The 13,281-nt window shown below is 40.7% G+C and overlaps 2 protein-coding genes across 10 annotated transcripts in view; one reads left to right on the top strand and one right to left on the bottom strand.

The window, feature by feature from the left end:
* The window catches only part of COQ8A (coenzyme Q8A), a 92,171-nt gene extending 89,573 nt beyond the window's left edge, over window positions 1-2,598 (top strand). For all 5 annotated transcript variants that reach the window (XM_061625011.1, XM_061625009.1, XM_061625013.1 and 2 more), the window contains one exon: window positions 1,232-2,598. In XM_061625011.1, the coding sequence (XP_061480995.1) occupies window positions 1,232-1,519 (288 nt within the window). In that variant the 3' untranslated portion in view covers window positions 1,520-2,598. The remainder of the gene's footprint in view (window positions 1-1,231) is intronic.
* An 8,747-nt stretch (window positions 2,599-11,345) lies between these two features.
* Window positions 11,346-13,281, bottom strand: part of CDC42BPA (CDC42 binding protein kinase alpha) — a 320,075-nt gene continuing 318,139 nt past the window's right edge. For all 5 annotated transcript variants that reach the window (XM_061625008.1, XM_061625002.1, XM_061625003.1 and 2 more), the window contains one exon: window positions 11,346-12,149. In XM_061625008.1, coding sequence (XP_061480992.1) covers window positions 12,018-12,149 — 132 coding nt within the window. In that variant the 3' untranslated portion in view covers window positions 11,346-12,017. The remainder of the gene's footprint in view (window positions 12,150-13,281) is intronic.

The raw sequence follows: 13,281 nt of genomic DNA, 5'->3' as shown, positions 1-13,281 counted from the left end.
GTCTTAAGTTCCCTGTCAGTAGCTGTTGGGACTTTGGAGTTTTGGAAGCTTGTTTGCAGTAGGATGTGGGTTCTTGGCCCATGGTGGGCAAGGAGACTATGAAACGTGTTTCCTGGGTGCTTTAAGTCCCAGGTTCAATCTCCAGCTAGGGTTGGGAATGCCCATTGTCTGAAACTCTGGAGAGCCGCTGCTGGTCAGAGTAGGTAATACTGAGCTAGATGGACCAATGGTCTGAGTCAGTGCAAGGCAGCTTCAGAGGTTCCCTAAGTAGGCTCATGAGTGTTGGCTTTTCAGGGTTTACTCGCTGTTGGACCGCAGAGATTAAGGCGGGGGGGAGTTGTAGCTGTCATTGTGACACAGGAGGATGGCAGAGCTGGATGTATTCTAATTTGAATGTCAGAGTGGTGGAAATGTCTTTTGGTTTTGAGGAGAGTAACTCCAAGGTTTTTCATCTTTTTATATGCTGGCAAGAAGTAGTTAACTATCAGAAATATCAGCAATCATTTTCTTTGGCTTTAGCTTGACAATTTCTTATCAGATGCACTGTAAACAGCAGAACTGTGGCATGATGGAAGCTTGAGCTGGGTGCTTGGTCTGCAGTCCTTCATTTTTCTCCACTGGGAGAAATACTTTTTCAGAGAGTCCCATTTTAATTAGCAATTGAAGTGAGAGTTTATTTTGAGCCTGCAGCTTGAAGAAACTTTCTCCTGGCTGCCCTTGATATTAAGGGAAGTATGTGCCCTCACGTCAGATTGTGCAGGGAGTCCTCCTTGAGCATGTGTGTCTCCTTCGCTGTAGATGCATTTTGCTTAGTTTTTATTTGCTATGTATAATCAGTGAGGCTTTCTTCTGAGTAAGCATGCACAGGATTAGATTGGAACTCTGGTGTCTTAACCGTGCCTGCTATTCATGCCTTCTCTATGTACTCGTAAGAGCAAAGGCCATTGACTTTGAACCACCATTTTGTGACCTCCCCCCCCACCTGAAGTCTGCCTGCCTCTGCGTTACAGCATGCAAATAAAGCATTTATCACCCCAAACCACACCTCCTGCAATTACAGTGCTCCGTGGGCTGAGCCCTCTTTCCTGCCCTGCATATCCAGTCTTGTTTAGGCTGGAATGCTTATTCCAGAGCTAGAGACTGGCTGTTGCTGTTATTCATGCAGTCGTTCTTTGTCTGGTTCATGATCCATAAATTCACATAGTAAATTTTTCATTTTCCATTAAATCAGGCTATGGAAGATGCCCATTTGGATGCTGTCCTCATCCTTGGAGAAGCTTTTGCAGCCAGTGAACCTTTTGACTTCGGCTCCCAAAATACCACTGAGAAGATTCATGGCTTAATTCCAGTCATGTTGAAGCACAGGCTAGTCCCACCACCAGAGGAGACCTACTCTCTTCATCGGAAAATGGGAGGCTCCTTCCTCATATGCTCCAAACTGAAGGCCAAAATTCCATGCAAGAACATGTTTCAGGAAGCCTACAGTAAATACTGGAGTGGAAAAGCCAAGAATGAATAGGAGCACAGGGGAACTGTTGGACACCATCTTGTGCTTATGGCCAATCTTCCAGGTTCGAGAAAACCACAGTATAGTTTTTTCTCTCTCCTACACCCAGAACAGCAGCAACCAGCTTCCTGCAAGCAGAATACCTGGTATTAAGAACAATTTTGTTCTTTTGTTGGACATGGCTCCTCCACGTTACACTTTCACCAGATTCTCTGTGTAGTGCTTGTTGTCTAGAGTAGGGATTGTGAGGGAAGGCTAGGCAGCTGTGTTTCTTACAGTCCTAGGTATTGGCTCTCTTTTTTGTATTTTAATACCGATAGCTTTGTACTCATTTTGTTTTGTTTTCAAAAGAAAAACACGCAAGGCATGCCGGAAAGAGAGCCAAACAAGTTGGCACTGAAATCATATTGTAATTCTCCAAATGTTTGTGTGTTTTTTCTTTTTCAGAGATCCTTTAATTTCTTCTTCTAGGATAGAATACAAATGGTTTCATACTCTGAAGTGTAGATTGCCAACACAGCTCACAAGAGAATCCTATTTTTGTATGATGTTTAGTGGGAATCTATAATGGTCAGGATCTCCTGATGAAGCAGTGTAAGATTTGTACATAATCTATTTTATGCCTTCAGTCTCTTAAGGTTTCAAGGAAAGTGAAGATTTTCAAGAATCTAGTAAGTGGTGCAGTGTATGTAGAACATCCCCCTTTGAAATTGGGTTGCTTGTCTCTGATTCTCTGAGCTGAGTGTATACGCAATGTAGTTAATGAGGTTCTCTTATTAAATGGAGAATTAGAGAAGCCAAAGTATTAACTGTGGCATTTATAGAAGCCTAGAACTTTCTCCATCTTCATACCTGCATCTTTGTAAAGCAACCTTTGATGGAAGGGAGGAGATAAATACTCTGGGCATTTTACAGAAGTACCAATGTGTTTCAGTATTTCTTTGAAAAGCATAATATACATTTAAGTAGCTGGACACACAAATTTAAGCAATCAGAGGCAGGCTGGCAAATGTATTTTGGTTTTTTTTGTACAACAGTTGTAGCTGTACAACTTCCAACTGATTTCCAATAAAGAAGTGCTTGTGCAGACAGTGGCTTAGCTGTGGTTCACTGACCGGGTAGAAGCAGGTGCGTTATACTTTTTTTATGTCTCCAAGTACTTTGTTTCTGTTTCATAACCACAATGTTCTAACAGTAGACTCCAGTTTTTGCCCTTTAATGCAGGGGAGTAATATCTGGCTGGGCATTTATCCAACAGTTACCAGAGCTGAATTCGAGCAGGTTTAAGTGCACCTATGGTTTGGATTTGGGCTACTGACGGTAACGCATGTTCCCGCTAAGCTGGTTATAACTATTTCTGAACTGTGTATATGTAAGTTGACGTTAACACCAACATGTTACTATAGAAAATGCAAATCCTACGAAGGGATAGTAGAAAAAAATAGTGTGACTCATTTCCATTGTACAGGTGCTATTTTGTCCTCTGCCATCCCCCCGTTTCTCTTTTCTTTTGCCTATTGCCAGTCTTTCTATGCTGGAAAAATAGTCTAGGGCCATTTATCTCAATAGGATGGCTCTTCCATCTCCACCCATGGCAAAAGAGTAGAGACTAGAGACAAATTATAGCAGAGTATAGTGGACTGGCATATGACTAGAATGTCATGCTATTGTGCCATAAGGAGAACTGAATGATCAGACAAAATGTTTCTCAATGGCCAGCCAACTGCCCCTAGGAAGCCCACAAACAGAACAGGAAGACGAGTCCTCTGTTGGTTTGACCTTAGCACATGGCATTTGGGGATGTAATGCCTCTGAACATAAGAGATTCAATTCAGCAATTATGGCTTAGCCTCCTTGACTTTGCCTAATCTTTTTTTTTAAGCCATAGGACATCATGACACCTTGGGAGAGGCAAGTTACATAAGTTAATTATGCATTATGAGAAGTAGTACATTGAATCAGTTGCAGTGTTTGACCCTGACTTTTAGTTTTAGGAGTAAGGCAAAATATTTCCTCATCTACTCTCTTTACCCTCGTTAGATTTTATAAACCTCAGCTCATAACAACTTGGTTAGAGAATGCCTGGCACCATTTGGTCCTACTAATTTGAATTCTAATATGAGACAATGGGTGAAATCAAGTCAGTGGACTTAACATTTAGTAAATAATTTGCTTGATTACCTACTGTCCTATGTTTTGGGTGGATATTAAAAATTCAAATGTAATCCATTACAAGAGAAGAGTTGAATTGTTAAAAACTAAACTAGCAGATTGCTCATGCAAGTGGTTCATATAGTTTCTCAGACCTGGTTGCATGATGAGCAGCCACACATTTGGCTTGCTGCATGTAGGAAACGACTTACCTTTTGATGTGATGGTTCAGTTAGATGATAGCAAGAATGTAGAAGTCTGCTTACTTGCCTTATTGTTCAATTAGTTCTTGCTGCTACTGTTTCAGTGTGTAAAGCGGTCTGCAATTTCTCATCTGAAATACAAGCCCTCTTCAGGTGTTACTTGCCTGAAAAGGCATGGTGAAAGGGGCCTTGTCTGTTTAGTTCCACCCACCACAGCTGCACAACTTTTCCCATTGTTCCCATGTTGGTGCATAGCTTCTGATGTGGGAGCCTACTCTACAGGTGGAGGCTCCCCATGCGTTTTAGAACCCTGATCATTCAGGGTTCTAAACTGCACAGAAAGTCTCCCAAGCGGGGATCAGAATCCCAGTATCAGACGTTATGCCCCAGCATGGCAACAGTGGCAGGAGCTGTGCAACTAAACACAGAGACCCTTGTACCATGCTGGCCCCTTCCATGTGTGTCGCTCTGGCTGAGGGGTACAACAAACTCAATTTTTTCCTCTGGACTGTTCTTTACAGCTGTGCTCTGTTCACTTGGTAGAAAATTGACTTTATGGGAAGAATAATTGATGTTTGTATTATTGCATGAAGTCTTCAGATTTAATCACAGGTAAAATGTGGTTAATTAGATCAAAATGTAAATGCTTACTATGCATGCCAGATCAGGCAGCACACTTCTCAGCCAAAGTTTTCTTAGGAATACAAACTTAGAACATTCTTTCAACACTTTGATTCTCCAAAAGAAACATTTTAAAGTACATAATTTGGAGGGGGGGGAGAGAGATGAAATATGAAGAAATGGTTAAAGCGCTAGTAGGAGTATAAGAAGCTGACAAGAGGGGTTACTGAGCCAAACACTTTGACTGCCATTTGGGAGCCTGACTGCTTCATGAGGAACAGATGTAAACCTACAGTTTTGCTTATCCCAAGTTTTAATGAAAGACACCTATCAAATCCAGTTTACGCATAAAAGGTCATCTGAATTATTTCATTCCTGTACTGGAAAACAGCCTGCTCACTCGGTGTCAATAGCAGCAACAGTCATAGCTTTGATGCCCACATAAGCCTCTCCCTAGGAAGGGGGGGGAGGGAATAGCTCTCACTAAAATGCACACACAAACAAACGTTCCTGATGATAACTTTTATACATAACAACCGCAAAAGCAGGCCAGGAAATAAAAACACCTGCTCCAAGAACCATGTCCAGTAGGGGTTTTATAGTTGCAGCCACACTCTGAACTACTAAATGTAACAGGTAGGGGATGACTTATTTTCCTGAACAAGGGATCTGCCAACTGGGAATTGCTTTTTCAGGAACTAGGATTCTGTCAAGGGCTAATGTCAAGGGCAAATAAAAAACAGTGGGTTATGTATGTGCTATAATGGGCATTGTCAAGTGTGTAGTAGCTTTTTTTTTTTTTTGGAAGGAAGTTTGCCTGAAAAAAAAATTACCTAAAAAGTGTAGGGATTTAAGAGACCACAAAAAAGCTTCACAGAGCTTATTGTGGGAGGCATTAACGAGGAAGTGTTTTGTGGCTGAGAGTGCAAGAGAAGTAAGTTGAAAGGAATAACCACAATCAAACAGCTATGGGCAGTTAAGCCTATTGATTTCAACTCAAAAACCTTCCCTATGTTGTGCTTGTACTGAAGAAAATGACCCTTTGTGTTGTGATTTATATCAAATGGCCATTATATATGTGCGTCAAAAGCAGGTTTCTGTATTTATTCTTTCCTGGTTAGAGAACCACTTGCACAGCCATGAGCTGCATATGATGTACACTAGTGGTTCCCAAACCGTGGTCTGTGAGCTTCATTCAGGTGTAGTGGCTGTGAACAGCAGGTACAGCGTATTAAATATGCATATTGATTTTAATTGTATTTTTACTGCTTCATTTGTTCTTATATTGTAACTTATTGTATTAAAATTTGAATTCCATAGAATACAATTAAAAAATATTCATACAGCATCTAGTACAGCACATTACAATTGCTACAAGAGGCAGGAAAATCATTTAAATTGGCCACCGAGCCTGTCAGCAATTTTCAAGCAATTCATGGGATGGGAAAAAAAAACTCTAGAAAAGTGTACACCAGTGGTTCTCAGTCCATTTGCTATAGCTGCAGGTAGGGAACCTTTTGAAAAGCAAACATTTTATCAATTCTTCGGGAGGGAAAAGATAGGAGACAGGATGAAGTCCTCTGTTCCCCTTCCAAAATACTTGGTCAGTAAAAATTTAGCTTCATTAGTGCAAACTGATTATGTCCAAATTTCAAGATTTTCTTCACATTTATATTGTGTCAATTTATGAGTGGGGGGGAGGAGCTATCTGTAACTGCAAGTATGTATTTTAAGCTTGGTAGCATAATGCTAGTAGGGATTCTTAGTATCTAAAATGTAGGTATTTTAGAAGGCTCTGACTGCAGGTAAGTCTTACAAAGGTAGCATAGTTTAAGCTCTGATAGTAGCTGGTCTTGTTTTGGATAGTTGCAGTCACACCTATCTGCAATTTTTTTTAGTTCAACCTCCAAAATCTACATTGAGAAATGACATGCAAGGAGTGGCGTGATAGTGACATGTTAAAAAAATGTTGGACAATGACTTTGGAGACCAGGGTTCGAATCACCACTCAGCCATGAATCTCACTGGGTGACCTTGGGCCAGTCACGTCTCTCAGCCTAACTTACCTCACAGGGTGGTTGTGAGGATAAAATGGAGAGGGGAAAACCACATATACTTTCAGTTCCTTGGAGGAAAGGTGGTATATAAATGTAAGAAATAAATCAATATGTAAATTCCAAGCATAAGCCTTTCACTATAGAACCCACTGAGACCAATTTTCCCTGTGATTATTTATGGTGGGCTTGTTTTACTTTTTAAAACTAGCAGCCGTAGAGTATGCATGTGAGAGAGAAAGAGAAGAGGAACCTCTAGCCTCTTCACTGCTGTTCTCCTTTCTAAAATCCCTCTCAAGTTCCCATTTGCCCCTGACAATTCCAACAAATAGAACCTTTGGGAGCTGTGTGAGGTTTCTGGCATGGGGCAGCCTCTCGTTCCTATGTACTGTTCTGATACTCTCTTTCCCCTCCCCGCAAAATTACTAAAAACAGAAGCCCAGGCAAATTATCTACATCCAGTCTGGCTACAGTGTTCTAATGAGATTAATACTAGATACCAATAACGGGCAGCTAACCACCTGTGTGAGGTAAAAGAAAATGTGATCTGCAGGGTGTCCTGAATATCTAGCCACAAATGCTACATTTATACTGCTACCGGATGGTTTTAATTGCAATGCTTTGCAGACATACCCAAGGAAATTCATCCCCAGGATAAGCAAAGAAGGTGATGGGCTCAATAAATTACTATCATGACTGCTTTTCAAGAATATGCTACCCTATTCTTAATAAGAACCATGAAATTTCTGAACAGACAAAGCATGTGCCAGAAGGTTCTTGATGAACGGATGTTTTCTGTTCAAGGGAGATTATGCCTTGTGCATTTGAAAGTACTTATTACAACTTGCTTCCTATTTTGCTGTCAAATTTCTGCTACTCTTCCTTCATATCCAGCAATCAACCTGTACTGTCCCCAATCACCTTCAACGTCTGAAGTTTCCTCAAAATCAGTTAATTCTTTCTGTATCACCTAGATTAGCCTTCCCACCAGTAGGGGTATTGTATAAGCACAGGCTGAATGTGACTGGCACAGGCCTTGAGGCAACTAGATGTGATGAAAGAGCACATCTAATCCAAAACACAACCTTCTGCTGAAAGGAACAAAGCTCTCCATGGCAGAAATTATACAATTATCCCACTATTTCCCCCCTGCCCATTTGCCTCATAACACTGATCTGGTGGGGGAGAAAAAAGACAAACCACCTGTATTTCTAATAGTTCCCTGTTTTATTGCAGTACATTAAAGTAGGTTAATAAGTGTTACCAACATAAAATATTGGTGGCCTGTCATTTATTACATTATTGACTGATCCACCTTAAATATTTCTGTGCAATAGAATCTACATCATTGTTCTGGAGCAGAGAATCTCTTACAATGTCCTCTACAACACTGAGGGCATAAAATGAAAAAGAGTGAGAAGAGGCAAAAAGCAGAAATCTTTCCCCCACACGCACACTTGTCAGCTTTTATACTCTAAAACAAAACCAAAAAGTGATTACATCTAGGCCATGCAAAACTGTACAATAATGTTACAATGAAAAAAATCCCTAAAAATATCTTTTTTAAAAATAAATGATATGAAACCATCATACATAAAAAGGCAGGTATAATTGTTGTGACATACCAACATTGTTTTTTGGTTGTGGTTTGCTTCCTCATGAGTGAGACAATTTCTTATGTAGGATGGGAGCGTTAAAAAGACAAGATGACAAGTCATGTGGAATTGCCTTAATGCACAACATGGTCATAAACGTTGACAATAAATCTACAGCATATTTGACATCTAAAGGCCCCCTTGCAGACTGGGAGTTAGAAGCTCAGAACCATATTCTAGGAAAAGTCTGATGATCATGCTTTTGGAATGAAATTGGCTTGGGTCCTTGTTAGTCTCCAGGCACAAGGGCTAATTGCACTGGGCTAAACTTTTGTCATGAGCCTTTCAGTGACGTTCATCCCTAAGGCATATGCACTTCCTAAGGTCTCCAAACAGGGCATCCATATATGGAACACAGGTTGTAGTCATATCACTTGCACAACTGTGGTGAAATTGTCTAAGGCAAAGAAAATCCCAGCAAGCCAGATTTTAGATTTTCGATTTCTTTCTGACAGGCCAGAAAGAAAAAAAAGCCAAGGCCCTGTTGCTTACTGGTTAAAAAGACACAAATTATTTCCCACATTCAAGACCTTGATCTGTCATCCTGAATCCAATCACCCACCCACATTTGCATCTATTCAGAAGAAAAACGTGTGCCTAGGGTACATCTGTTGTGAACCTCGTGCCCAAAATACATTATTGCATTCCATGCTTATCATATGAAGACATCCTGCTGCTTTCAAATACCTGAGAGATTAACACAAATACTATTTTTTTTCAAAACCGAAACTGCTGTTCTAAAAAAATGCAGGTTAGGAACACAAAACAATTAACACACAAATCAACTGTAAGAAGCCAGCAAATGAGACTGATTCAGCAGTATAAAAATGAATAATACAACAGGAATGTGTTTTGAAAAGAAAAAGTAATGATTATGTTGTGTGTGCTTAATAAGAAAAAATAATGGAGCTGTACAATCTGAGATTCATTTACAATCAAAACCTGATTTATTGAGCCTTAAGAAATGGGCTACAAGAAAAATGGGGAAATGAGCGAGGTGTCTGAATTAGCCCAATTAGGGAAGCATAGCCTCTAACTATGTACACAAAAATGTAATCAAATTAGTCAGGATTCAATTAGATTATAAAAGTGCTTGGAGAAATGTAATCAGGTATGAATGGATACCTGTGAGCAATACCTAGCAGCAAATTTTAACTCCACCAGCCAACCATTTCAGAGATACTAAACAATCTGCACTGGGCAGAGCTGTAAAGATGTGTTCATATCATACTATGTCCTTGTGCATCCTAGAATGATGGCATCAATACGATAATACTTTTAATTTGTGAAATGGCCCAACATGATATAAAATGTAATTCTTGGGATACTTATGTCTTCCAATTATCTCTTACATGAACATCTGTGTTTTGACTAGAAATGCAGGTGCTGCCCTTCTTAGTTTTCACTCTCCTATGGAGCAAAGATCAATTGCTGTAGGACTCTGCAGGGACTTCCAAGATAACTTCTGAAGTGGATAAATTACTCAGACCAACTGTATATTTCAAGCCCTGGCAGTCTTAAAACCTTTTAACAAGATGATATATTTCCCACTAGTTGTATTTCAGAAATAACCTTGTTGAAATAAGACTAATCTCTTCACAAGTATATGGAACAGAGCTATCACGGGGGGGGGAGAGGAAGGCTTGGAACGGAACCTTTTAGTACTGAATGCTGAAGAAGAAAAAGTAGTCAATGGCTCTTAAATAATGCCTGTCCTCGTGTTGTTTGACAGTTTTGCTGAGCAGGAAGTTAACTTTGCATTTCATAGCAACCAGTGAGACATGCTAATTTGCAAACCTCTTGTTTATACCTGGGACAACAAAAACACATCCACTTTGAGATTCTTGACAAGCCAAATTCAACAAACAGGATTAGGACACCAAAGTCAATAGAAAAGCTTTGTGTTTCCCCCACCCCCAACTGTTCTCTCCCAGTATAAAATAGCTAAATGGCAGCCTTCGTGTGGCAGTCCACTTAATGCAGAATAAGACACAGAACCAACAATTAGCAGACTCAGTACAGCTAGATGGTTACGGACAACACTCTGTATCTCATAGTACTTCTAAATCTGTACCTTGCATGACTGTAGCTGACATTTTTCAGAGGAAACCTGGGAAACACCATTAGTTGCACTTTTGTTGTTGTGCTGCTGACTGGAACAGTTTGACGACAGCCAAGAAATATTTGTTAGCAAATCCCAGGAAACTAAATTCAACACACACCACCATCCAAAACCTATCCACTTGAGCTAGGTCATGTCATGACAGTAGTAGTGATCCCGAGATTAGAAAAATCACATTCATCTAGTTTCAAATTGCAAACTGCACTCCATGTATTCAAGAAGAAAAAGGAGCAAGCTGCCTTCTGTTCTTGCCCTCCATTTGCATGTTGCGCTGTTTGTCCCTGTTTACCTAGGTGACCATCGCTGTCTCCAGAGAGGAATTCTTTGCCCTGTCAAGTGTTTCTCTGTGGAATCTAACCATCCCAGTATTTCCCGGCACTAATAGCACTAAACAGACTGGGTCAGGCCAGGTGGGGGGCAGGGGATGACACTGTGACCATCTTTAGAAGAGAAGTCTTGAACCACCTTGTGCTTTAGCAAATTCTGAAGATGAACACATTATAGCCTTCAGTGTGCTATAGAAGCAAACTCGATTTAAAAGAGTCTGTTTCTGCAGTAGTGCTGCTTGAATTTGGCTGATGTAGTTGGATCACTAAAAACTGGAAAGTCGCGTTACAAACTAGGGGCTATGAAATGGCCAGATGGGTTTGAGAGTCTGTTTGCCCTGGCTTTGGCTGCACTGACTCCATTTTTGCTTGGGGCTCAATACTGATTCTGCACTAAATTGCCCCTGAGCCCAGTTCTTGCTTGTAGACTAGTAATCATGGGTTTTGGTCACAGAATGAAGCAGATATAGTAGAACAGAGAAAGATATAGTTTAAAATGAGGATTATGGCTTTTGTTTGTCTACTGATAAGAAGAAAATGTTACAGAGCACATTGTGAGGATGCAGTCTTCCTCCAGGCTGTCTGTTTTTATCTGTTGCCATGTTATATATCCAGATCACATCCTCAATCTGTAGATTATTTAGTATGAAAAAGGGAACAACACAAGTCTTCTTAAATTAAAGGATCTCTTAAATAGGAATCCATCTTTCGCTGCATCACTATGCTTTTTCTTTTATTATATACATATGTACCAACTCTTCATTTTACGTATTTACTTAAACTCTACTGTAGTAAAATATGCAATCATTTCTTTAAAATCAGTAAGGACTTGCTGGCAACAATCAGATTGACATTCAAATAGAGTGGCTGCTGAAAGCATGCGCATTTGCCTGTGCTGGGCAAATTTCACCCCATAACCAGAGATTGGGGAGGAGTGTTGCTGTGCAACTCTTGGGGAAAAAAAAGATACTATGTGTGTGTGTCAAAGCAAAATCTGGTTCTCTCATACAGATTCTGTTTTGGTCAGTCTACACAACGGTGGCATGGTGTGGAATATACCCATAATAATGGAAACAGCGGTAACCTTATGAAATAATATAGATACTAATACAAACATACCAATATCTCTTGTATACCAACCTCTTTCCCCCACCCCAGCCCTCCACAATATTTTCTCTTGCTTGCTCTTACTGTTGAATGAGGGGGATAGAGGAGAAGCTTCTCTGCTTGTGTCAGAGAAGACAGATCTATTCTCTTTCTCCCCTCCCTCTCCTAGTTTGTTTTTGGAGGGAAGCTGGGGGGTGATGACACTGACAGCAAACGGAGAGTCATGGGGATAATAAGCTGCTGAGATGTAAAATCTGAGTGCTGAAGCAATTCATGTGTCCCAGCTCGCGTGGTCAGAGCTCTCCAGGGAGAGGCTCTTGGTCTTGTGAGGTGAGATGGGGCTGGGAGGACTGCTCAGGTTGGAGCTGTTAGAAGCTGTTGAATGCCTTGGAGAGTCAGAGTCCTGCAGCCCAAAAAATGCAAGAGAACACACATCAGTGAGCAGGAGAAGAGGAGCAAGTGGTGGGGAAGGGAAGGGACCTTAAAGGACAAGAGCTGCCTGGAATCAAGTTACTGCATTGTCTCCACACCCCATCCCCTGCTATAGCACAAGATATCAAGGAAGTAATAAAATCTGCTCTAGCTTCTCAAGAAGATGGACCTAACATCATCTCCCAAGGATAGTGGTTGAGAGTTGCTTATGTATAAAAAACAAAGACCAGAGGATTGCGCAAGAACTTTACCAAGCTATTTTGCTACAGGTGCATCATTCAGGGCAGCGACGGCTGCTATCCACAGGTACTGGTAGGGAGACCAACAGTAGGTGGAGCTAGCCAATAAGAGGCAGAGCCAACTAATTCCAGCTCTGCCCGTCCTCCTTCCTGCTGAGTTCTACAAGGGTAACTAATACTGGGACTAAGGAGGAGGAAGCTGACAGGCAGTGCCACCCCCTGGACTGACTGTAAGAAAGAAGGCAGGCAGGTGGGGACTGGCTAAGGGCAGGCAGATTGAGAGGGCAGTGCCCCAGTGGCTGAAATGGACAGGCCTAAACTGATCCACATTTTGGCTTCATGCAATGTTCCCAAGGATGCATTAGCACACAGAATATCATTAGCACACTTCTAGATCAACATCTGCCAAATTATTAATGCTCTTTACCCTGGCCTTTGACACCTGAGATGTATATTTTTAGGACCCACCCTATTTTTTGTGAAGTTGTGATTTTAGGGTGTTTTTAATGATTATTTTAAAACCGTTGTAACCTGCCCTGAGACCTTTGGGTGAAGGGTATTATTATTATACTAGTGCTGCTGTATGAACTTAGGAAAGTAACTGTGTTTTTGTTTCCGTTTGGTTTAAATGTTATTGCACCTTCCTCTTTTCTCTCTTTTATTTGCAGAAGAGTTGTGAGTGGTTTTGCACAAAGGATGTCACTATGTGGTATTTGTTCCAACATCAACTCATACTGATTATTGTAGATCTCTACAGGCAGTACTCTGCAAAGCACCTTAACAAAAACTTTGCTTTAAAAAACAAATTGTATTGTATGAACCAATATCTCCATAGATAACAGCTGAAAAATGTTTTGCAGAAAT

The sequence above is a fragment of the Rhineura floridana genome, chromosome 4, assembly GCF_030035675.1.
Source record: "Rhineura floridana isolate rRhiFlo1 chromosome 4, rRhiFlo1.hap2, whole genome shotgun sequence".
Lineage (NCBI taxonomy): Eukaryota > Metazoa > Chordata > Lepidosauria > Squamata > Rhineuridae > Rhineura > Rhineura floridana.
The sequence above is the reverse complement of the archived record's forward strand: the minus strand, read 5'-3'. Positions and strand labels throughout refer to the sequence as shown.